Here is a 27096-nt window from a genome sequence, read left to right as displayed (position 1 = left end):
AGATTGTGACCTTAAGTCTGCATTTGCAACTGAAAGCAGAGACAAATGGAGGCACCAGAGAAACAGGTGAAGCATCAGGCACAGAAGCATTGGCATGTATTTGGTGAGCACAATAGTAGCTTGACTAGTTTAAGAAGTAGCGGGGAGGGGAGAAGCCAAAAAATGGATGTGTTGCAACCTTCTTCCAGTGTGCAATTGTCAGGCAATGTTGCAGAGACAGGGATTTCAATTGTATTTAGCAGCCACAGCAGCAGAGGAGAAAAATGATAAAGGGAAATCATCTATCTTTTTGCATGTTTTTGGGGAGGAACCACTGGATATTTATAACAACTTTAAGTCTGAAGAAGGTGAAACCATGAAGTTATTTTTTTACTGTATTTATAGTTTTTTTACTGACTAAATTTGAGAAGCATTACATGCCAAAAAAGAATGAAACATTTGAGAGACACGATTTTTTTACATGCATGCAAAAAACTGATGACACCATAGAGCAATATGTCATAGAATTATGGAAATTCAGTAAAATCTGGGACCATGGGCAGCGGGTGAACTATTGGTTGAGGGAAGCTAGCTCCCAGCAGGCCCCACCTCCCACAGCCTGAGCACATGCTTCCCTTGCTGGAGTTCACCCCTTCCACATGGCCATCAGCCCCCAACCCCCAGCCTCAGCCCTTGAACACAAGGTGGGCAGCACGCGGACCCCCCCAGTCCCTGCATGCAGGCTGGGGGTGGTCCCCCCAGCCTCCTCCCCTCTCCCAAGCACAGGATGGGCAGCCCAAGCGCCTCCAGCCTCCCTCCCCCGCATTGGGTGGCCCCAGCAGCCCCAAGTCCCGGCTGCCCCAGCCACAGCATGCTTCCCTGACAAGGAGCAGCCTCCTGGGCTGGGGCCAAAGGAGAAGGGCAAGCAGGAGGGGACTCCGGGAAGGAGCGTGGGCAGGGCCATGCTGGGCTGTTTGGGGAGGCATAGCCTTCCCCAGCCTATGCGACGCTCATGCCTGTGACTTTGTTGAGTTGCCAGAGTCTCTGGTCAGAGACAGAATCATTTGTGGCATTAAAGACAATGTGTTAAGGGAGAGACTGCTCCTTGAAGGAGATTTATCTTTAGAAACGGCTCTCCAAATATGCAGGGCAGCAGAAGCACAAACCAAAGAGCTGAACTCATTGAGATGGGGTTATCCATGTACTAAGTACAAAAGAATATAGCCAGAATTGGTATGAAAACCACTGCTAGAGAGAAGACTGGATATAGATGGTTATATGGACGGTGTGGATCACAACATGGTCCCAAACGAGGTGTTGCCTTTGGGAAATTGTCATAAATGTGGGAAGAATAATCATTTTGCAAAATGCTGCAGATCCTAAATGTAAAAACGTCAAGTGTATTTAGTTAAAGACAATCTTGAGGAGTTTTTCATAGATGTACTGGAATCTACCAAGTCTGATGAGAGGGGTTGGATACTGCCTATGACAGGAGCTCAGATTAATATTCTGTCTGAACAAGATTATCAGAGGCTGAATATAAGATCAAAACTGGAACCAACAAAAATATAAGTAACTGGTTATTCTGGAAAAAATATACCAGTGAAAGAGAGGTACATTGCTAGCATCAACCATAAAAACAGGTACAGGTTCCTTTTCACTGTGGTGCCAAAGAAGGTGACACCAATTTTAGGCCTGGCTGCATGTGAGAAACTCAGTCTGGTTAAACAGATGCTCTGACTACAAGATAATACTGAACCTGGCTATGAGGCACTCTTTTGGGAATATCATGGCCTGTTTCAATGGTTGGTTTTGCTTGTAGGGTGAACATATAATCCGGATAAACAAGCAGGTCCCTCTAGTTATTCATCCATGTAGAAAGGTTCCATTTGCACTCTGTGATAAACTCAAGGCTGAGCTTGCAAGGATGGAAGCAATGTAAGTAATACAAAAAATTGAGGAGCCACCAGAATGGGTGAGCTCCCTTCTCATCATAGAGAAAAGTAACAGCCAGTTATGCATATGCTTAGATCGCAAAGACCTCAACAAGGCTATAAAAAGAGAATATTTCAAACTACCAAGCAGAAAAGACATTATGGTTCAGTAAATCAAATGCATCCTCAGGGTTTTGACAGCTAAAATGAATCAAAGAAAGTTCAAAGCTATGCACATTTATTATCCCATTTGGAAGCTATAGATTCTTATGGTTACCCTTCAGCATAGCTTCAGCCCCAGAAGTGTACCACAAAACCATACATATAATCTAAAAACATATTAATGATGTTGACACCTCAATAGATATCATCATCATCTGGGCTCAACAAAAGAGGAGCATGACCATAGACTTTGGGAAGTCCTGGATGCAACTAGAGCTGCAAACCTCAAACTAAAGAGAGAGAAATGTGCGTTGGGGTTACAGAACTGACTTTTGTTGGGGACATTATTTCCAACCAAGGTGTAAAACCTGATAAAAGAAAGATTTCAGCCATTGAAATGATGCCATGTCCCCAGTCGAAGAAAGATGTCTAACTGTTAGTAAACTCTACACACACACACAAAATAATAAAACTACTGTTAGAGAACAAAGATTGGAAACAAGATAACAAATCTATTTCCAGTTATGAATGAGATGGAATGAGCATGGATAATGTTAGAAATAAAATGTAATTAGTCAAGGTTTCCTCCCAGAACCAAACAACTAAGTCTGAGAACTGGCAATCTAGTGAATACCTTAAAATACCTGAGGAAGCTCCAACTGAATTCAAAGGATTATAGGACTGATTGAAATTCTGTGGACTAAAACTGGGGCCCTGAAAACACTAGTAATTACTAGATCTGGACATATTGTGATCAGCCTAACTAGACTTGAAGGAAAACCAACTCAGTCACTGAGACAAAAGAAAAATTATGAGCTTAATAACCAAGCTGAACCACTATGCCAGGTTCTATGGCATGCTGATCTCTAACAAATCACAGAGCAATCAAATCTTAAAACATACTAAATAACTGCATTAAATTAGATTGCAAGCTCGCTACAGAAAGCTCTTCTCATTGTATTTGTCTGTAAAGCACCATGCATACTTATGATACTATATAAGTAATACCACAGTACCGTAACAGAAATAACAACACATTCAGGCTGACAAAATTTACATTTATCATAATTTAATACAGTAAAAGCTTTGTTATCCAACATGCTGGGATAATGGGGTGTGCTGATAAGTAAAACATTCTGGTTAACTAAGAGGAAGGGAGTTTAGTTGTGGGAAGGGGTGAAAGGCTGGGGGGTTGGGGCACGGGCTCTGGGAGGGAGTTTGGATGTGGGAGGGGGCTTGGGGCAAGGGTGCAGGAGAGGATGCAGAGTGCTGGATCTGGGTGGTACTCACCTTGGGAAGCTCCCTGCAAGCGGTGACATGTCCTTGCTGCTCCTAGGCAGAGGCACAGCTAGGTGACTCTGCATGCTGCCCCTGCCCCGCCCTGCCCCACTCCAAGCGCTGGCTCCGCAGTTCCCATTTGCCAGGGGCGGCACCTGCGGGGACATATCACAGCTTGCAGGGAGCTGCCTAAGGTGAGCGCCACCTGGATCTGGCACCCCGAACCTCTCTGCCCCAAGTCCCCTTCCATACCCAAACTCCCTCCCAGAGCCCATGCCCCACAGCTCCTCCCTCACTTGGACCCCTCATGGCTATTCCTCCACATAGGAGCAGCAGGGACTTGTTGCTGCTTCTGGGGAACCATGCGGAACCAGGTAGGGAGCCTGCCAGCCCCACACCAATCGGACTATAAACCGGGCTTTCAATGAAGATCAGAAATGGTGGTTTATAGAGCTTTCTGGCTGGTAAAGTGCCAGATACTACACCTTTTACTGTCTTTGCATTTACCAGTGTACAAAGAAATCTAATAACCAGCTAAGAAACCCAAAGAGATCTTTCAAACAGAGTGACTGTACCTCAAGATCCTACTCTATGTAAATGACTATGTAAATGACTAACAGATTTGACACACCTGTTTTATGAGGTGATTGTTCAGTCATTTGATGAGGTGAGTACTTGAATTTAAGTATTCTGTTCATTCTAAACCAAAATCCTTTGACTAATCTGACAGATGAATCAGTGTACCTGAATATCTGAATCATGAGCTAGTTACACTTGAGTTGTTAAAGCTGCAGTTTGACTGCTTGTGTGACATATTTAATTTAAAGCAGTTAGCTTTATTATTTGGCAACAACTTTTATTGTTGATTTATAGTACTTTGTTTTCTTGTTGTCTAACTAGCAGTCAAAGTAGATTCCAGTTAACCAAATGTATTAAGTCCTCTGACTTCAAAGAATGTGATTTCATGATGCATTTGCCAGTTTTAATGTACTCAAGTCAGCCATCTGAAACATCAAGAATTCATTTAACTTGAATTTCAAGCAGCCTTTAGTCCTAAAAGTAGAACTTCCCAGCACTGGAATCAAATGAAGCAAGATTTTCATCATATTCTGAACACAACTGAAAGACAGCATAAAAGTGACCAAAGGGCACAGGTCACTGAAAATTATAATTTTGCAGTATTGCACCAATTATTCCTATAAGTAATGAATAGTAGTTACTGGGTCCAAATGAAATTAACCCATTGTCATAACATTTTTTTCCCAGATTTGGACCTTAGCATCCAAAATATGGGTGTTAGCATGAAAACCTCCAAGCTTAGTTACCAGCTTGGACCTGGTAAAGCTGCCACCAGCCAGGGATTTATACAGTGCCTAGCTCACTGTGGTCTCCCCAAAACCTTCCCTGGGGGGACCCCAAGACTCAGATTCCTTGAGTCTCACAACAAAGGGGAATAAACCATTTCCCTTCCCCCTCCTCCCCTCCAGGTGTTCCCTCCCTGGGTTCCTGGAGAGATATACAGAAGCAAGCTCCGTAAATCTAAACAGAGGGACTCCACCCTCCCTGTTTCCAGTCCTGGAAACACAAGTACCGAGAGAGCTAATCTCTCTTCCCCCCTCACCCAGAGGGTATGCAAAGTCAGGTTTAGTAAATCTAACACAAAGAGATTTTCCCCCTGACTTCTTCCTCCCACCAATTCCCTGGTGAGCTGCAGACTCAGTTCCCTGGAGTCCCCACTAAAGAAAAACTCCAACAGGTCTTAAAAAGAAAGCTTTATATAAAAAGAAAGAAAAAGACATAAAAATGGTCTCTCTGTATTAAGGTGACAAATACAGGGTCATTTGCTTAAAAGAAAAAAATGAATAATCAGCCTTATCCAAAAAGAATACAATTTAAACATTCCAGCAACTACACACATGTAAATACAAAAGAAAAACAATATAAACCTATTGTCTTACTATCATTGTACTTACAACTTGGAAACAGAAGATTAGAAAGCCAGGAGACAGAAAGATCATTCTCAGAGCCGAGAGGGTCAGACACAAGACAAAGAACAAAGAACTCACACCCAAAACTTCCCTCCACTCAGATTTGAAAAAGTCTTGTTTCCTGATTGGTCCTCTGGTCAGGTGTTTCAGGTTACTCCTTTCCAGATGAAAGAGACATTAACCCTTAGCTATCTGTTTATGACACCCATGCATACAAGTTTTACTTTCTCAAGAATACAAAGTGGCTCAGCTTTGTTTCATTGTAATAAAGCAGGTATCAAAACAATGCATGGGTTATGAATGTATATAAATGAATATAAAAATAGTTGTCCAAATTCTCTGCTTGTGTAAATGGCTGCAGCTCCACTTTACTCACTGGAATTTTGCCCTTTTGCAGCTGTAGAGAATGTGGCTTAAAGCTGAGAATTATTTCCAATTAGCCAGACTAGAACTGCACTTATTTTACCAGAGATATGTATTACTTAGTTATATTTTTGTGTTGACACAGGCTACAACTGGTCTGAAACTGTTTAGATAATTATTCCAAACAAGTCATATGTTTAACTGATTTTTTTCAACATACTTGTTATCATGTACACTCTACAAAGACAAAACCATACTGGCTATCCACTGATGTTAAGGTAATAAAAATGAACCTTTTATGAAAATCTTGTATTCATGCTTCCATAATTTAACATACAAATACAGTATTGTCTCCAGGCATTTACAAACAAGCACTCACAGTGAGAACTTAAATTCCTGTTTAAAGACTGAATTTTGTGACTTTGTCCTCACCCACAACTATTTCACATTTGGGGACAATATGAACCTTCAAGTCAGTGGCACTGCTATGGGTACCCGCATGGCCCCACAGTATGCCAATATCTTTATGGCTGACTTAGAACAACGCTTCCTTAGCTCTTGTTCCCTAATGTCCCTACTCTACTTGCGCTACACTGATGACATCTTCATCATCTGGACTCATGGAAAAGAAGCCCTCGAGGAATTCCACGGTGATTTTAACAGTTTCCATCCCACCATCAACTTCAGCCTAGACCAATCCACACAAGCAGTCCATTTCCTAGACACTACTGTGCTAATAGGTGATGGTCACATAAACACCACCCTATACCGGAAACCCACTGACCACTATACTTACCTACATGCCTCCAGCTTCCACCCAGGACACACCACACGATCCATTGTCTACAGCCAAGCTCTAAGATACAACCGTATTTCCTCCAATCCCTCAGACAGAGATAAACACTTACAAGATCTCTATCAAGCATTCTTAAAACTACAATACCCACCTGCCGAAGTGAAAAAACAGATTGACAGAGCCAGAAGACTACCCAGAAGCCGCCTACTACAGGACAGGCTCGACAATGAAAATAACAGAACGTCACTAGCCACCACCTACAGCCCCCAACCTATCTTTAAAGATGATCCCTCACTCTCACAGATCCTGGGAGACAGGCCAGTCCTCGCTTATAGACAGCCTCCCAACCTGAAGCAAATACTCACCAGCAACCGCACACCATACAACATAAACACTAACCCAAGAATCTATCCTTGCAACAAAGCCCGATGCCAGCTCTGTCCACATATCTATTCAGGTGACACCATCATAGGACGTAATCACATCAGCCACGCCATCAGGGGCTCGTTCACCTGTACATCTACCAACGTGATATATGCCATCATGTGCCAGCAATACCCCTCTGCCATGTACATTGGCCAAACCAGACAGTCTCTACGCAAAAGAATAAATGGACACAAATCTGACATCAGGAATGATAACATTCAAAACTTCAACCTCTCTAACCACTCAGTGACAGACTTGAAAGTGGCAATTTTGCAACAAAAAAACTTCAAAAACAGACTCCAAAGAGAGACTGCTGAACTCAAATTAATATGCAAATTAGATACAATTAACTCAGGCCTAAACAGAGATTGGGAATAGTTGGGTCATTACATTAATTGAATCTATTTCCCTATGTTAAGTTCTCCTCACACCTTCTATGGGTCATCTTAATTATCACTTCAAAAGTTTTTTTTTCTCCTGCTGATGATAGCTCATCTCAATTGATTAGACTCTTCCTGTTGGTATGCATACTTCCACCTTTTCATGTTCTCTGTATGTATAAATATCTCCTGTCTGTGTGTTCCATTCGATGCATCTGAAGAAGTGAGCTGTAGCTCACAAAAGCTCATGCTGAAATAAATTCGTTAGTCTCTAAGGTGGCACAAGTACTCCTGTTCTTTTTGCGGATACAGACTAACATGGCTGCCACTCTGAAACCTGAATTTTCTTGGTGCTTATGGATTAGCTAGCTAGTCCTCAAAGTACAAAATGACTCCAGGCACCGCTCACTCCCCAACTGTTCGCTACCGAAGCAAGAAAGGAGGAGTGCAATAATGTGAAGCTTTGGGGAAGGGAGGTTATCTACAGCATCCTCAGATACAGAGTAGCTCTCTTCATCTTCTATCTGAAAGATACTGCATTTTTGGCCTTTGCTGGTATTTTGTGCATATTCCAGATTATTCTAAGGATACACTTTTTAATGTATTTAATCAAGATGTATTAATTAAATATTACTTGACCAAGCCTCTCCTTGAAAAAAAGTTACCACAGCATTTTCTTTGCTTCCCCCTTCTGTCTGAGACCATAAAATCTCATTAGGTATAACCCTGAGGGCAATGACAGTATAAATGCAAAATCTTTTGAAACAGTACAGATGGCAGCATATCAACAAAAATGTTTTCAAACAGAATGTATTTGCCCAGGGCCAAATTCCTGTAAATACAAGCTATGAAAACCAGACGTTTAACTCCCTTTTAATTTATATGGCTTAATTGGCACATTGAAGAACAAACTGAAATTTATTGGTTTCCTCCCAAAGTTTTAACAATTTTCTGGGTACAAAGAGATATTTCAAATTTATCTCAAACATTTCTTCTCTTTCCATCTCTTACCATCTCTTCCAGTAGTCTCTAGGAAGAGTTAGCTATTTCCTAGGGTAGTGCAAAGCAGAAAAGTAGGTGATCAGAAAGAGACAAGAGGAGAAACTTTAAAGAACTTTGAATAGAAAAACGTAATTTCCCTATCACCCAGGAAGGCAGTAAATACAGAACTGACAATTCTGTATTATAGCCTAGTTGAGGGATGTTCTGACTCACCATTCTATGCAGAAAAACACTTTTTAAAGTGGCAGAGACTTATCTTGACAGCTACTAAATCCCTGTGCAGGACTTTGAAACGTCCCCCCGAATATAGGGGAAAAAAGGGAAAAGAAAAACAAAGAGCTAGAATTGGTATGATCAGGGACCAGAGAAGTCAAAAAGAAAAAAATATATATATATTGGAATTAAGGCAAACATTTTCAGCTGTATACACAATAATTCAGTTGCAGATGCAGTTCCTACATTGTACGGATTATTATCTATTATTTGCATCATTGTTGTTATTGATAAAAGGAGTTACATATGCAATCCTATTGTACAGAGCATTACAAATGAGAATGCTGGAAATGAGCTAGAGTAAAGTAGGAAAGACAAGCTGCTTTTAAAGCATCAGTACTTTACACCTTAATACAACACTCTGATGAGAAGGATCAATTATAATAGGTGTGACAAAATGGCCGATGTTGGTATGGTGGGTGTCATGCTTTTCTTGGTGTGTGTGTGTGTGTGTGTGTGTGTGTGTGTGTGTGTGTGTGTGTGTGTGTGTGTGTGTGTGTGTGTGTGTGTGAGGACGCCATCCCTTGCCCCTGCTCTTGGGGCACCAAGGGCCCTGCTAGTGGCCCGGGAAGGTGGTAGAGAAGGGAAGTGGGGAAGGGGTCTGGGTTTGCTCCTCACCCTGAGCCCCAGCCCCTCTCAACCCCTATGGGTTTCTTACCCTCTTCCCCCTTGGGTAGGGTTACCCTTGGTCCTTGATGCTGGGGGAGCGAGTCTCTCTTCCTCCGGTTCTCTGGTCTTTCAATTCTCAGCAATACACCTCCAAACTCCAATCCTTGCTCCACACTGTCCACCAGAAGCAGGGTTTTTTTTTATCCATTAGATTCCTGGCAGAGCCTTAATTGGCTACAGGTGCTACAATTAACCTGTAATAACTTTCCGTAGACTACAGCAAACCATGCCTTCATTAGCTTAGGGCTTATATATCTCCCCTTGACCACTCTCTCACTGCTCCCTGACCCTGCTGTATCACAGGATAAAAAAAAGGTATCCCACTGAAGACTAAAGTATAAGGTAAAAGGTAGGTCCTAAAAACATGGAATTGGCACAAAGTTGAATCTTTGATTTCAGTTTCTAGATGACAGAAAAGTTAAAGATGCCAAGTTGCAAAAGCTACCTTCAGCATAGATGTCTTCAGCAAAGAGCCCAATGTCACAGTATGTTCCAAATACTGAGCAATATCATCATGAATTTCATGTAATTTCATCAGCCAACATATCAGACAATACATCTTCAACTAAAGCTCAAGTTTACAGAATGCAAATTTAGGGGTGAACGGAGAGAATGCCTTCAAAGATAACACTGCATTAAATTAGTTCCTCTAATGTATGGAAAAGCAGCTGAGGAGTGCTAGGGCATGCTGGCCATATGCCTTTCCCCTCACTATACCAGCATCAGGAGATGGAATAGGAGGAACCCGAGCTTTGTAACTCTGCGAGGAGGGATGGTCCCAGAGTCCAGACTCAAGTCCAAATATTTACAAGCAATTTTTAGTCCCGCAGCCTAACCCCCGTAAGTCCGAGTCAGCTGAGCTGGGCCAGCTGCAGCTGTGCCACAGATCTTTTATTCCAGTGTACACATACCCAAAGAGGTATAGGAAGATTGGATGAAAGCTAGAGAAGCAAACGGAATGAGAGATAGTTCTTTCCTTTAATTATGAGGTAGGAAAAACTGCATCTCTGTAATTATCTGGAAGAGGGAGCATGAATACGTTAATGAAATGTGCTGACACTATAGACATGGAGTCTTAAACTCCCATCTGACTGCAAGGAGGCGATGTGTGCCTCTTCTATAGGAATGCAAAGTTAATCAGTGGAATTCACCCTGAAGGGCAAGAAATCACGTGCAAGACATGTGGAATTTTAAGGGTCCAGGACAGAGAATTGGGAGGGAACTGAAGATAGTAGCAAAGTAAAATATAGGGACCTAGGGCCTGGTGCAAGGGAGCTCTTTCCATTCACTGCAGCGGGATTTTGATCGGGCTCTATAAAGGAGCAATATATACAGAGAGTAAGAAAATGAGATTGATCTGGGAAAAATGCCAGCTAATTAATCTGGGAGAAAATAGTCCAAATGCAGGTATTCAATGGAAAGAAGAAATCTGGGATACGACAATGGTGAAAGAGCCCTATGGGTGATACTGGACAGCAAGCTAGACATGAATTTGCAAAGTGATATGGCAGCCAAAAAACAAACGCTGAATTCAGCTTGGGGCGGCACATGCAAAGTCAGCATGCCGTGGGCAAGGGGTAATAGCCCAGCTGCAAAGAGACCTGAAACACTGCATTCATTTCTGAGAATCAGAGTCCCAGACTACTGACAAACAGGAAAGATTTCAGAGGAGACTAACCAAAATGAAAAGGGACTCAAAGGAGTAACACAGGAGGAAAAGATTAAAGAAATTTATATTTATAGATGAGCTAACAGAAGACTAATGGGTAGGGGTCTCAAGAGAAGATGAAAGCTGCCTACAAGTATCTGAATGATATAAACTGCAGAGGGATGGAAACAAGAAAGGGAAAATTCCGGCCCCCCCCCAACCAGGCAAACCTGCCTGATAATGAGATGTCTCAGCATGTACAATAGCCTCCCAAGGGCAAGGGGGAAACCCACATCACTTTGTACTTTTAAAACAAGACTGGCAAAATATTTGAAAATGTACTGTAGAGAACAATCGTTCATTGCTAAGGAGACAGACTGGAAGGCCTCACCAGTCTTTGTCATCACTAACTGCTACAATTCTAGGAAGGGGAGAATCTGCTCGACGTATTGAGAAAGCATATAAATTATCCAACTCTGTAATATCATTGGAGTAGATAAGCGTAATCACTACCAAGCAGGTGCTCAGATACCATGGTGATGAACACCATATAGACAATCATTAAACTCCCTTTCCCCTACAAATTAATCCTTCCCATCTGTCATCTGAACTGCTGTATATTGTCTACTCAGTGAATTCTAAAATGTTAAGACAGTAAGAGCCATAAGGCACATGGCTCAACCCCACTTGTTTACATCATAAATACTGTGTTTTGGCGTGTTTTTAAGCTAATCCTGACATTTACAAACTAAAAGAACAACTGTAAAATTAAAAACAGCTCAGCTATGCACTACAGAAATCTACAGTTAATTTGATTCAGCAACCTATTACTTTGTAATCATATGCAGTTGTCTTCGACCACCTCCAGGCAGGGGTTTTGGCCAGGGGGAAGAGAGATTCCAGCATTTTCATTACGTAAAATGATTCTTTCCTTAATGCCAGCCTCTTTCCCAACAGCTTTCCCTCCCTTCAGCTCTACATCCAAGAATGGAATACATACACTATCCTGGGGAGCAAAGATCTTGAAGCTAGTTTCCAGTTAGATATGCTTCCTGCATCACAGCACCTTTAGCCAAACCACTATGGTCATAAAAAAAAGTGGCTGCAGTTTTTCCACTGTGGAAGAATTTGACAGTAAAAGTATAAATTTATTATTTTAAAATGTTGTCAAAGTGCTATCCAGGCAGTCCAAATCTATCTTAAAACAAATAAATTGATGTGTAATGACTTCACTCTTTAAAGGATATTTAAGGGTTAATAGTTTTACTGTAATGTAAACTGTAATGTTAAATGTAAGTATAAAACTTTGTTTCTTCACACATGAATCAGCTGGCAGAGGGGGCTACTGATAGACAAGTAACAATTCCATTACATACTGCTGTGAAATAGCAGAAAGCAATCAGCAGTTGCTCTGGAATAAATTCTATTGCTGTATAGCTAAAATCAAGGGCCAGAAGAATGAACGTTGAATGTATATATTTCATAAGCTCAGTACATCTAGTGCTATCTACCTGCTTAACAGATGAAATTCAGGCTCCACTGGAGCCAATGGCAAAACTCATTGATTCCCTCAGTAGCTCTGTGCGGAGGTGACATTTAAGAGAACAGAAAGTTAGCAAAAAATAAAACATACAAAGACAAACAGAAAGGGTCCAACTGCACCCTCAGATACACAAGTGACTTCAACATTGGATCTACCTGAGGAAGAAGGACCTAGTGAGGGCTTTAAACTCACCAACGTAGTGAGGTGGGCTTTAAACTAGACTTTGTAGATATGTCTACACTGCAATTAGACAACCGTTGCTGGCCTATGCTAGCTGATTCGGGCTCAAAGGACTCCGTTTATGGACTGCTTAATTGCGGTGTGGACATTTGGGCTCAGGCTGCAGCCTGAGCTCTGGTACTCTCCCACCTTATGGGTCATAGAGCCAGGGCTCCAGTCCCAGCCCAAATGTCTACATCACAATTAAACAGCATCTCAGTCCGAGCCTGCTGGCACAGGCCAACTATGGGTTTTTAATTGAAGTGCAAACATAACCTAAGGGGGCAGGTGACAAAATTCCACAAGCAAGTATAAAAAAAAGATGATTTTGACAAAGGGCTGGAAGTAGTAAGGGGGGTCAGGATGGAAAATTATCACAGGGTATAGAACCAGCAAGAGGGAATACAATCTGCTCAGCATCTTAGATGTGTACATACAAATGCAAGGCGTAACGGGAATGAAAAGAAAAAGCTGGAAATCTTAGCAGACAAGCAAATTATGACTTAACTGGCACCACAAAGACTTGGTGAGATAAATCTCATGAATGGAATCTCTGTATAGAGAGGGATAATCTGTTCAGGAAGAACAGGCAGGGACGAGATGTGGTATTATATGTTAAGAATGTATACACTTGTTCTGAGGTCCACAAGGAGGTGAAAGCAGACGCGTTGAAAGCTCTGGCTGAAGATAAAAGGAGGAAAACAGGGGCACCATTATGGTAGGTGTCCATCACCTACAGACCACCAAACCAGAGGGAGGAGGAGAAGAAAGTATTTTTAAAACAAATAACCTCAATACCCCAAACACAAGACCTCGTAGTAATGGGGGGACTAACTACCCAGATATCCGTTGGAAAAGTAAAATGGAAAAACACAAAATGTCCACTATGTTCTTGGAATGTGTTGGGGACAACCTCTTATTTCAGAAGATGGAGGAAAAACCAGAGCAGCAGTTATTTTAGACTTAATTCTGACTAACAGAGGAAATTAGTTGCAAATCTGAAGATGGAAGGCAACGTAGGTAAAATTGATAATGAAAGTTTCTAAGAAAAAGGAGAGAGATCAGCAAAATAAGGACAATGGACTTCACAAAAGCACAAAGCTAACTTTAAGAAACTGAGAGAACTGGCAGGTAAGGTCCCATGAGGAAAAAATTTCAGGAGAGGTCGCAGTTTTCAAAGAGACAGTATTTAAGGTACAATAGCAAATTATCCCAAGGAAAGATAAGAGGAATAGTAATTGGCCAATACGACTGCAACAACAGCGCTTTAATGACCTGGAAATCAAAAAGAAATCCTACAAAAAATGAAGTGGAAACACAAATAAATTGTTAAGGATGAGTACAAAAGAACAGCGCAAACAAGAGCAGGGACAAAATCAGCCCTACATTTCTATGATTCTATGTATCTGATGGTGAAATGGTGAATTGGGCCTGGAGAGGCCAATTCTGTAGTCCTCCCTTAGGCATGAGTCACGCTAACATCAAGTTTTGCCCTTATGAGCTCGAAGACTGAGTCCAGAGTCTGCACAACAGTAAAACGATGGTAAAGAGAAAGAGGAAAGAAAAGTATTAGGAATTAACAAAGCACTGAAAATTACTAAAAATAACAAAATTAGGAATGTACTGTGTGTTTTTCATTAATTCTTTCACATATGGTATTTAATTTATTGCTATACAAAAATGTCTTTAGGGATTGTACTTTTTATAAAGTGAATAAGTGAGTCATGTACAGAGCTGCTATCACTTTAGACTTTATAGTCATAAAAAAGAACCCTGGCATCCCAATGAAAAAAAGTTATTTTTATCTTCTTTAAGATATACAGAGTCTTTGGCACCATACTCCATCCTTCTGGGTGTATAAATTTGAATACTTTATGGTTAGTACTTGAAATCACATCTCTGCTGAAATAAGAAAATGCAGGTTTTTGCTACGTGATTATAAACACCTGCTGGTAAAGAACTTAATAGAACAATTTTAGCTAAGGGCCTAATAATGCTGTGGTAAGCACCTGCATAATTCACACATGCTTTTGTTGGATTTCACGGAATAGGCCATATGCCTTCCAGCACTGGAATTTGTTCTATGAATTTGGTTTACAAGGATTAATGAAGCAAAAGGGGAAAAAAATTCCTGGAGCAGGCAAAAATAATATTTAAAGGTCTAATATTAACTAAATGCTATCATCATTGCTGAATCATCCTTGTCTTTATTGTGTCTGTCCCAGCTGGGGTCTAGGAAAGTTCAGGACTTGGATGAGGGCTAACTGGCTTCAACTCAACTCAGAGAAGACAGAGGTAATGTTGGTGGGGTTAGTGATAATAGAGAGAGCATGGCCACCATCTGTAACAGGTGAACACCTTAGCTGAGATATTATTCCCAGGGTTACTCAACAGAATGCCCATGCAGCAGCTATGGCCAAGAGTGCTTTATTTTTCCTGTCTGCTCCAGCAGGAATGCAGAACCCTGATACAATTATTTATGCCTTGCTTATGTTAAAATTAAACTGTTATACTGTGCTTTGTACTGTGCAACACACTAAGACCATTCAGACACTAAAGTTAGTGCAGAAAACTCTGAAACATCAGTGCAGCACAGAGAGAGCAATGCAGTGAGAAAGGTAAGTTTTGCAGAGACCATGAAGATCTCTGTCCACTTGAGGGGCTGTGTTTCTGTCATTCATGGGGTGGTGAGAGGCTCTAGAAAACATCAGATTTTTTTTGAAAGGGTGGGATAGCAAGATAAGCCTATGAACTGGATAGGGAAGGAGATCAGAGCTTACTCTCTGGAGGGTATGGAGGTAGAAACAGAATTAGTCTCTCAGTTTAGGCCCCTCAGGACAAGTTTACTTATTCTACAGATTGTAAGAGTAAAACTTTTTTTTTCAAAATGTATATTTGTTGAGCTTTTTTTTTACAACATTTAACCATTTTTTAAAGGGGAAGAAACATATTTTCCATGCTAGGAATCTCATGCTGCAGTCAAAGGTGCTGTTCCTTCAGGGACTCGTTTAGATTAATTCTCCTTTCTTGTAGCAGTCATTACCTCAAACCTTGCACATTTATAATTAGGAGATAACGTCAATGGAAAAGAATGTTTTCACAAGATAATAGAACTCTGGATGCTAGACAAATGTAGTGCTAAGATGTAAAAGTGTAAGAAGCTTACCTTGTGACTTTCTGCTACAATCAGGTATGGAATCCTGAACCACTAATAATTTACTTCACAATAATGATAGGATTCAAACAGATCATCATAAAAGATTGAGTAAAAAAATATATACTAGAATAAAGCAGCACCAAGTTGTCATCTTTCATCCAGCTCTCCCATGAAAACGTCACCAGTATCTCAGTGTGTATTTGGTTTCTTTTCTTAGGGCCTGATCCAAACCCCACTAAAGGCCAATGGAAAAACTCATTGACTTTAACAGTAGAGGGTTGGGCTCTTAACTGGCACTGCTTCCTCCCTTTAAGGCCGCTAAGGTTTATTAATTCATCTCAGTCCAAATTACAGTTTGTGCCTTCTTTAAGCCTGGGAGTACTGCAAGTGAGCTAAAGTGAGACAGGTATATATGGTTAGCTGGACCAGGGCCAAAGTGCTTAGCACATTGTAGGATTATTTAACGCTAACCTGTGGGGTGTACAGCATGTGTGTTGGAGGTGGAGGGGAAGAGGTGAGTGTGCCTACATGTTTTTTACTTACTTATAAGTATAAATGGACACACCTGATTTTTACTTATTTAGTGGGCGATTTGGTTTGATGTTTGAGGGTTTTTCCCCCACTGCTTTTTAATATTAAAATATTGAGCCTCATCTCCTCCCCATTTTTTTTCCTGGAGATTCTATAGATACCTAGAAAACTAGCATAAGAATTGACAAGCTTCAGGAACCTTGGTTAGTGACAGGAAAGAGATTTTCACTCAGACTGTTTAAAACTCTTGGCTTAAGTTAAAAGCTATTAAGCTCAAACTCTCCACAAAATACATGGGAGAAAAAATGACACACCAGATTCTAATGTTTCTAAAAATCAAAGGAGGATGGGAGGGGGCATAAACAAAATGTAATAATGTTTTGTTCTTTTGGAGGTTAAGGGCTACGTTCCAATATATAATAGAAAGAAACTACTTAAATTTGCACAGATTTTTTATAGTGAATTTTTACTGTTCCTAAAGGTGTTGGATTGCCAGTCATGGAGACACACCTCTGTGCTCTCTCCTTTCCACTGGGTGTAAAAGCATAGGCTCTGAAAACCCAATAGGATCCCCTCACGAGCCCAAGCAGAGAGGGCACACAGGGGGCAGGAAGGGTGTGTTGGGGTGGAGTGACAGAATGGAGTGCTGGGGACATTCCATGGAGCACTGCAGACCATAGGGTAGACCACAGAGGTTGCTGTCACATAGGCTATATTTACCCTTATGGTGGCGTGTAGAGTAAAGGCACTTCAGGTGTAGCTCCATACTGCAATGAAAGGCTCTGACAGCAGGGAGGCAGTGGGATGCAGATGGACACTACACTGCTAAACTGCTTGGGCATGCAGAGAACCTGTGTAGGATATACACAGTAGGGGTTCAAGCATGTATGGCACTGTACTCACCTACGCCATGCCTCAATGTATACACTGCTATTTACACCCAGGCTCGCTGGGCATACAGCGTCCATAGTCTACACACTGCCCTAAGTGTAGATATACCCTTAGACAGATCCCTAGCGATACATTGTGCCAGGTACTTCTTCAGGCCCCAGAACAGCCCAGGATTATGAAGACACAAAGGTGGCTTACAACAACCAGAGCCAGAGCCTTAGTCCCACCCCCACCAGAGCTGTACCTCGTAGAGGCACAGCAAAACGAGTATAAGACAGACAGAAGCAACATAGGCTTCCCCAACCCATTGTGCCAAGGATGTCTCAGTCCTGAAGTGGAGGGACTACCTCTGAAAATAGCGCACTGCTTGCCTGTGAAATCCTTGGCCTTTCTGGTCAGACAGCCAGAGGGGCTGATTGTGATAGTGATACTTATGTGAGCAGTTGTCCAGACTAATGGAGCTTTTAGTGCACACCAACAGAGTCCACATGTACAATTAGTGCACACAAGAACATACACCTCTCTGCATAGACAAGCCAGCTCTGCATAGTACATTGTAACTAGGAGGTTTGGTATACAGTGGCTATATCCACTTGGAGAAAAAAACATAATTAGAAAATGTGTTAACTAATGTGAGGTTAAACACAACTTGGTACTTAACTTGTCTTTGTCTAGTTGTGTTTTAAAATGTGCTGGCTGGTCATGTTAACCTCAGTGGGGGATCACCTATGGTTTACCACAACTAGATAAAACATTTAAAATTACAGTTGTCCTAGGGCACATTAAAGGCAGAACTGTGTTTAACACAGCCATTTTAAAGATGTTAGTGAACACATTTTCTAATAAGATGCTTTTCCCCCCTCCACTACAGACAAGACCAATGTCAGCTGAATCATCCATCTCTGGTATTCCTTTGATTCTGATCCATATCAATGCAACATATTGCTCCACTCCTCAAAAGTTATTTAGGTAGGCTCTCATCATTTCGTGAAAGCCCAGACCACACACAGATTAATTAAACCATTTTCCATCTATCTAGGTACTTATATGGCGTCTGCCAACTTGTTTCACAGAATTTAGAGTCTCTGGGATATGTCATTTGCCAGGACGATATGGGTGAAGGCGAGTCCAGTCTCAGGTTACATGGGAGGACACAAGGAAGAAAGAAATAAAAATGTAAAATTTTTACTTCTACTTGCAGAGTGTATCATTGCACTGTAAGTTGTGTTTGCCAAAGATTTGATTCGTTTTTGGAAAACTTTGTCACAACTGAAATTACAGACAGATTAGAACCACTTCTGTACAATAAACCCCATTAGCAAATATTTTGCCTTTAAAAGCATCATCACTGTATACACAAGAGGCATTCATTCTCAATGACTGTTGAATCTGGGTTGGTGCTTCATATTGTCATGAAGCATTTCCTGGCTGCTCTTTTATGAAGCCTTTGTAACAAGGTTGTTCATATTGTTTTAATAGGAGATTTTTGATAAGCTGGAATCAATTAAAAAGATTTCTGTAATGCATTTTTTTCAGCAAATTTGAAAATTAAGAAAAGGTACTTTGATTAAAGCTTGTTTTGATCTCATAATAATGAGAAAAAGTATGAGAATTTCCAATTAATTTTGTTTTTTTCCATTTGAATTATAGAAAATCTAAGGGCAGTGCAAAGGAAAACCAAAGTATATACAATCTTACAGCACAGAATGTGTACATTGCAGATTTGTTAATACAATAGCAAAGAAGAGGGATTTAAAAGGGAAGAGAAACTCGCTATACAGCTGTGAATAGCATGCACTGAGAAAACATGCTCCAGATTTTGAGCTGCATGCTTCAGTTTCTACGTTATCAAAGCAGAGTGATGTTAAGACACAAGAATGGATTTTCTTTATTGTCAGTAGATTTCAACACATTCCATCATTTTCAGAAAGATTTTTTTTTCCATCCGAACAAGCCAGCAGCAGCAGGTAGTCACAGAATGCAAAATTTGTTGACGCAAAAGAAATATGCTTTACAAGAGATTTTTTTTTTTTTTTGCCATAGGAGAATATTTTAAGCCTTCAGTCTCCACTCTTAACCAATCAGCATTCATCTGCTATAATATTGGCAAGACAGAAAACTGAAGTAAACAGATCTTTTAGTTGGCACTTCTTGATATTGTGGTACATTAGGCAATAATGCAAGACTTTTAGACCCCTTATTCCTCATGTGTTCATATTCCTCTCTCAACAAACAGAATAAAGTATATAGTAATTTACTTTTAACTCCCCAAGAAATCTCCAAGAAATAAACAGTGTGCACTTTTTTTTTAAAATTTAGTTTAATGGTAAAAATGAAGTATTTACTAAACTGCACAGTCCAAATTTACAGGATCATTCATGCACTGATCATTTGACGGTGAAAGGCCAAATAAAAGATCCATAAAAGCAGTTAAATTAGAAAGCAACCAACTGGCACAGCTTAATTCTTACCTTGGCTGTTTTTTTCCCGAGTTGACATTTTTGCTGGTTATGGGACAGAAATAAAATAACTTAAAACTTTCTGAAGTCCTACCTACCTGGGGTGAAAACTTTGTTACACAAGTCCAATATTTTCTATTTTATTTTTAACAAGCAAGCATATTATATATATTTCCTCTATATAGATAGATAGATATACTCTCTCTCTCTAGGAAATAATTAACCACTTCATATATTTCTATGTTTGATAAAAGCAATACAAAATATTCCTCTCTCCCAGGGCCTTGAAATCACAAAAAACCTCTCACTGACTTCAAAGAGCTTTGCATCGAGCCCTACAACTTTTAGCAACAATCAACTGAATTAACTGTTGGAGTAACTATTACCTTTATGTAAATTCTAAATCAGTGCTTCAGAAAGATATTTCATAATAACTTGGTTGTCTCCATTGGGGTAATATTCAATTAGCAAAATTAGATCTCTCCAATTGCCCCAATATGTAAAAACAAATGTTTTCACTTACCTTGGCTGACAATGACATCTTTATGTCTGGGGGGAAAAAAATCACAAATTATATAATCAATGTATATTAGGTATAATATTAATATTACCTAGCTTCTACACAGTACCACATTATGTTGTCTTACCAGACCTTCAAAAAAAAAAAAAAAAAGCACCAAGAAAAACCCCACCACAACCAACCAACCCACCCTGGATTCACAAGAACTAGATAACTTCATTGGAGGATAGGTCTGATCCAGTACGAAAGTTTTTATGTTCCTATGGATGAAACTGTGGGATAAGATGTTAGATAACCAATCCTAACGAATACAGTAATGCCCCCCCCACCTGTTGTCTCTTGTTTATACTTTGATTGTAAGCCCTTTGGAGTAGAGACCATCTTTTTTCTTCTCTGTTTGTACTATGACTAGCATAATGGGGGTTCCTAGGAGCTACTGCTGTACAAATAAATGATACTAATAAAAATACTAAAATCATATTAGCATTTGTATATGGGAAATTCATTTTTAGATAGCAAAAAAACCCACCCAAAAACATAAAAAGCCTAATTTTTGGAGATGACGAGCACATTCAGCTTGCATTCAAGGTTCTCAGCACCTGTGAAAAATCAAGCCATGAGGTGACTAGTCCATAATGATTACGAGTTCTTTTGAATAATTATCCAAGAACCTGTATCAATGGGACTATTAATGTCAGAAAATGTGATGCTGATACTGGCTCACTGCAAGTCAACTTTACCACAGCCCCACACAGACTCTCTAGATAAACAGCATTAGGTTTGCTGAGGGACACACAAAAGAAGTCTTCATAAGTGCTGACTTGTTAGTCTACACTCAAGGAAGCGCCATGCATGAAAAAAAAAAATCTCAGTGCTTTTCAGAAAATGGGAGGAAAATTTAAATTTCCTTAGAATAACCTCCTCCTAAAGGTTTCCAGCTTGTTCGAGTGCACTTATTTCATGAAAACTGTAACTGTCTTTAAGCCGAGTAGCAAAATGGAGGTCAAATATTTGTATGGAGGTCAAACATATATAACAGTGATAGACAGTCTCTCTCTCTCTCTCTCTCTCTCTCTCTCTCTCTCACACACACACACACACACACACACACACACACACACACACACACACACACTCTTCTCACTGCTGGTTCAATCAACCTTATTCTGGTTGCTAAATGGAAGAGTCCAGACTTGGATTCCCAGCTGATTTTAAAAAAGTGGATAACTAGCTAAGGTGACAGTTACACGACTTCCTGCTATTTTATTGGGATGATTTATAGCATGACACTGGCTTTAAAACTGCTTCTAATAAACAAAGTTCAAAATCTGGGTCTAAAGTCCAAAGCATGTATAAAGGGATTTTTGTCCAGGGCCCAAGTTAGGGCTGGGTCCCTGTTTCCTCACACCAAAAATGGGATTCTTCTGATGCATTTGGGCCTTTGCAACTTCCCCTAATAACCTTAAATGCAATAAGCAAAACACTGCCCTCCGATACATGCACACAAGCCAACTGATTCAACAGGAGTTGGGCATGCATTTCCAAGGGCATATTTGTAAAAAGTTGGTATTTACATGTCTTTCTTTCCACTTCTCCTCCCATCCACTCCCCAGTCTAGAGTGCTTTTACAATGAATTTCAGTGCAGAGACAAGTGAAAGATATGATACTTTCATAAAGAACATAGTACACAGTCTTCAGGTGAGATGATGGCAAAATGTTTTCAAAACTTTTGAAGCTTCGCTTACATTAAGTATTTCAGGCTAAACAATGACCTGATGATGCACTCAGATGATTGTTTTTCTCCAACAATTATTATTATTCCTAATTCTTCTGGCCCCCATTTAATCCACAATCACTGAAAAGTATATTTTTTTCTTATTCTAGGGAAAGACTGTAGAAGTGGAATAATTGCAGCATTTCAAAGGATAAGCAACATATCATAAAAAATGACAAAATATCTATACTGAGTACATGTCTGAACTACTGCACAAATTCAACATGCCTGTAAAGAGCAACTGTTTTTAAATGTAATGTCTACTATGGTTAAGTTGTTTTAACAGGATAGCAATAACTGAAAAAAGGAACTTGATAAGCTGAAATAAAGCCAGAGGATTTAGCTAGAGAGTTTTTCAGTCTTTAAATAGCTTTAACCAGTATCCAGCAACAGCCTGTATTGCCAGAGGAATTTCAGATTTCAACAATAAAAAATATTTAGAAAAGGAAAGAAAATTGTGTGCAGAATGTGTAAACCATAATCCTTAGTGCACAATACTTCAGTGTTCTACAGAATTCTCCAGTCTAGGTATAAAGCTATTACTAAATGTATGTATTGCTGTCAGGTAAGATTAGCATATTATTGTGTGTCCCTTTCAATTTTAAGTTTTATACTGGTCCTGAAAATCTGCATGAAAACAACCTATTTTACATTATTAATACATTCATTAATGCCAGCAGATTTGAATTTGATTTTTTAATTTCATTTACAAATTCAGAACTTATTTTAATGATAACCTCCCTGTATTTCATCAGTATTCTTACCTTTATTTCCACACATCATTTTGCAGCTTCATTCAAAGCAATTCTATTTAAGCCATCTTTACAGTTAATTAGCTCTACAGTGAAGTTACTATGTAAAAAGACACCTCTTTACTGAATACATCTGCTCCCTGTGTGTATTCAGAGTTGTATTTGTTTATACCACAGAAATAAATGTTACTCCTTGTTCTTTGTTAGCACTGCAGAGCCAACACAGTTAAGCTTTGGGTATGTCTACACTACCTGCCGGATCAGCAGGTAGTGATCGATCTATTGGGGATCGATTTATCACGTCTACTGCAGACGCAATAAAATTGATCCCCAATCGCTCTGCTGTTGACTCCGGAACTCCACCACGTGCGAGAGGCGGAAGCAGAGTTGACAGGGGACCGGCAGCAGTCGACTCACTGTCATCCTTACGTCCAGGTAAATTGAGCTAAGATCTACCGACTTCATCTAAGCTATTTGCGTAGCTGAAGTTGCGTATCTTAGGTCGACTACCCTGCCCCCCCCAGCGTAGACCTAGCCTTTATGCCTTATTATGTATGATCAATACCGTTTAAAAAAAACCTACTAAATTTTGAGGCCCTGATTCTGCAGACATATATATATATATGCTTAACCTTACTACTGCTTGAGTTTGATGGGACTACTTGCAGTAGTAAAAATAAGCATGTGCATAAGTGTTTGCAGGATCAGGGCCTAAAATCAAACTTCTGCAAACTCATCAAAAATTAAGAGAATAGCACAGATGTATCGAGACTATAATTTGGCCTTTTATACCCGGTGATATTGCTCAAGGAGGAAAAAAGACCTGTTTCACTTTTCAGGTTGAGTTTGCAGAATGGGCCATGAGAAAAAAATCTTTACTTGTAAACTGAACATATCTGAAATATGAAAACATGGAACCTCACAATGCCATTTTACAGTTACTTGTAAGTGTAAAACTGCAGCTAAACATAAATCCAGAAAAGGCACAATTGAATTTACAATGAAATAAAAGCTTTGTCTGAAACCTTAACATTTCAAAATTTATTTTTAAATGAAAAAAAGAGAAGTAGAGAAAACTTACAGCATCATAGAACTGTAGGATTGGAAGGGAGCTTGACAAGTCATCTAGTTTAGTCCCTTGTGCTAAGGCAGTTCTAAATATTAGCTAGACCATCCCTGACAGGTGTTTGTGGAATCTCTGTCATTGGAGGTTTTAAAGAACAGATTAGACAATCTCTCTAGGTAATTTATTCCAGTGTTTAACTACCCTTACAGTAGAAAGATTTTCCTAATGTCTAATCTAAATCTCCACTGCTGCAGTTTAAGCCCATTACTTCTTGTCCTATCCTCAGTGGCTAAGGAGAACGATTTATCACTCTCCTCTTTGGAACAACATTTTACGTACTTGAGGACTGTTATGTCCCCTCTCGGTCTTCTCTTCTCCAGGTGAAACAAATTCTGCTTTTCAATCTTCCCTTACAAGTCATGTTTTCTAGACCTTCAATCATTTATGTTGCTCTCCTCTGGACTGTCTTGCTTATTAACATCCCTGCTAATACATCCCAGAATGATGTTCGCGGTTTTTGCAACAGTGTTACACCATTGACTCATATTTAGTTTGTAATCCACCATAACCCCCAGATCATCTGCGGTACTTCTTCCTAGGCAATCGTTTCCAAGTGGAGAAATCTGTACATAAATGACCGTGGGCCTTAACATGCATGCATAATTTGTCAAATCCAAACATGTAGTAGTGGAAGCATATTCATGCTTTAAAATAATACATCTACGTTTTGCAGGGATTTTAAGATTCTCTGGAGATCTCTTGCATTAGAGAGGTGAATAGTCAGATTATGCAGACAACATATACAAAATATTAACAATGCAAACTGACAGTTTATAAATTTGTAATAAAATTAAAACAATTTAATTTCAGAGGGTTTTTATTCTTAAAATTTGCAGATACCATTTTGCTACAAACTGCAATACTTACTTCTCTGCATTTTTTGCCACTTTTGATATCAGTTTGGATGTTGAAGCTGCCCTCAACAGTTTATTACGACTGTCCTCTGAGTTGTCCCACATGCTATGTGATTTTTCAGCAGTCGAAGTTCGCTTTATGCTAAAAAAAAATTACTTTTAAAATTAAAAATTAATGAGATAACGATTGCTGGCGCTGGTATGCAACTGACAGATCAAGCAGCAGGAGACAAAAGCAGTGCTAGGACTTCCTTCAAGTTGATCCAGAAAATAGAAATAAAGATTAGTCAAAAAGTTCTAACCAGATGAGTTAAAGCAACTGAGGAAGGCAATTGCAAAATTCATTTGTTTGACCTATTCATTGTGATTTTTAAAGTGGTTCTAATGACGTATGACTTTTTACCTTTCTGTGACATTGTTAGTAAATTAAAATGAGAAGTGGAATGAATTTAATAAAAAAGTTTAGCTCAAAAAACAAATAAATAATTTTTGAAAACATTTCTATTTTCAACACAAATTATTAACTCTGTTCTATGGCTATTGAACACAATAAAACATTTTGAATGCTGAGCTGTTTTGTCAGCACATAGATAGGGCACAATTCCATAAAAAGTATTCTGCGGTGGCAAGTTCCAAACCCTGTAAGCCACTGACTGTTTGGAAACAAATAGCTTCAAAACAATGGTCCAAAATCCTGATTCCTTTGTTCATGCATAACATTCCATTCACTTCTGTGAAACTTCCTGGAGAGGAATAAGGCAAGCAGAATTTGGCCCAATATCATGGAAAATTAGACCCATGAATATCTGATAGACTACATCAGCAATCCTGCTGGAGCCAAATTTATGCTAATGGCAGTTTAAAACTGTTTTGTAGTCACTGGTTTCACTGAAGTTAATTTCATGTATAATATCTTTATCATAGGAAATTTGTTTAAATGTGGTCTGGCTATAACAGTTATTAAATAACCTGAATTATGATTCTGCAGATGCCCTGCCAACAACCTTGCAACTCATCCAGTCAAAAATGCTTTTTGCAAGAATAACATTCGAACTGCAACTCTAGAAAGGCAAGCTTATTTCCACAGTATCTCAAGAAGCTGAAAAAAGACTGTGACAAACAAGTTATCATGACATATTAAAATATTAAGAGAGACTAAAAAGCCATCTCCCCCCACGCAATAAATTAGTATGCTAAACCCAGGAACAAGAAGTCTCTTTACAGTAAGATGCCAGGCAGGGGAATAACAAACCAAAGTTCAACTTTAGATTGTAGAAGAGTTTGTGAAAGACATGGAGGCACAGCCTTTATGAGTGTTAAACATGCATCAGTCAAGTGAAAGGGTTGTTTTTATTTTCTATTAGAATTGTGAATTCAGGCAACACAAGCCAACATAGTTTTGTAAACCAGTGCAAATTTGAGAGTACAATTCATTTGTTATTGAGTTTGTTTTAGTCTTCTAAAATGCCAAGTGGTCCGAGAAAGAATTCCATACCTTCCCAAGGTTTCAAAATAATAAAGGTGACGATGGATCATAACAAACTAGTAGTGAACGTGAACATTTACAAATTTAAAAATGGGTTTATTTGAAAACTATTCAATTTTAAAAATCAAAGAGTACCATCCTGCAGATGTTCTCTGCACCTAACTCTCACTGAAATCAGCAAGAATTCTGTATGTGAAGGCTGCAGGATCAGGCTCTAAACAAATCCCTCCCGTTCCCCCTTCCCCGGTCAAACAGTTGTTTAACATTGGTGTAGAAATATGATCCCAAACATGTCTGTAGAATCAGAATCCTAGATGTCAGATGAAATGGACCATTCTGTAACCAAGCAGGGATATGAGAAAAAAGCAAAAGATCCAAACTGCAGTCTTATTAAACAGCAGTTTGGGAAGAAAGGCACCCGAGTCAAGGGTTGTAATGATACTAGTTTATGACAAGTGCTATTCTGACATGTGGTAAATAGTATAAGACGTGGTTCACAGTTTTAGTTGGTCACATTTAACATAATGCCTTTAAAAGCATAGTTTCAGATATATTACATCTTGGCATTTTTTTAATATATATATATATATATTTATTTTAATAAGATTGTAATTAAGACATCCTAATATGATAAAGAGAGATTAAGACACTGCAAAGTACATGAGATATAATTCTATTTTTCTCATTTTTAAATTTATGGAAGAAATATTTGCATTTTTAATCTTTATTTTATGGTAAATGTTGTAATGCATCTTATGTTCAACTTTGCAGCATATAAATACTGATTTTTGCACTCAGTTGTGAAACTGGATCTTGATTTGTCAAAATTTGCTGTTAAATGTGAACTCTTAGCATCATTACAACCATTTTCTAGCTCTGTACTTT

General features: G+C 39.4%; 1 protein-coding gene across 4 annotated transcripts in view; it reads right to left on the bottom strand.

The window, feature by feature from the left end:
• Nucleotides 1-27096, bottom strand: part of EML4 (EMAP like 4) — a 263780-nt gene that overhangs the window by 67314 nt on the left and 169370 nt on the right. For all 4 annotated transcript variants that reach the window (XM_030557641.1, XM_030557640.1, XM_030557639.1 and 1 more), the window contains 3 exons: nt 24739-24867; nt 20222-20247; nt 19711-19743 (listed from right to left, as the gene is read on the bottom strand). In XM_030557641.1, coding sequence (XP_030413501.1) covers nt 19711-19743; nt 20222-20247; nt 24739-24867 — 188 coding nt within the window. The remainder of the gene's footprint in view (nt 1-19710; nt 19744-20221; nt 20248-24738; nt 24868-27096) is intronic.

This window comes from Gopherus evgoodei, chromosome 3 (genome assembly GCF_007399415.2).
Source record: "Gopherus evgoodei ecotype Sinaloan lineage chromosome 3, rGopEvg1_v1.p, whole genome shotgun sequence".
In the NCBI taxonomy this organism is placed as follows: domain Eukaryota; kingdom Metazoa; phylum Chordata; order Testudines; family Testudinidae; genus Gopherus; species Gopherus evgoodei.
The sequence above is the reverse complement of the archived record's forward strand: the minus strand, read 5'-3'. Positions and strand labels throughout refer to the sequence as shown.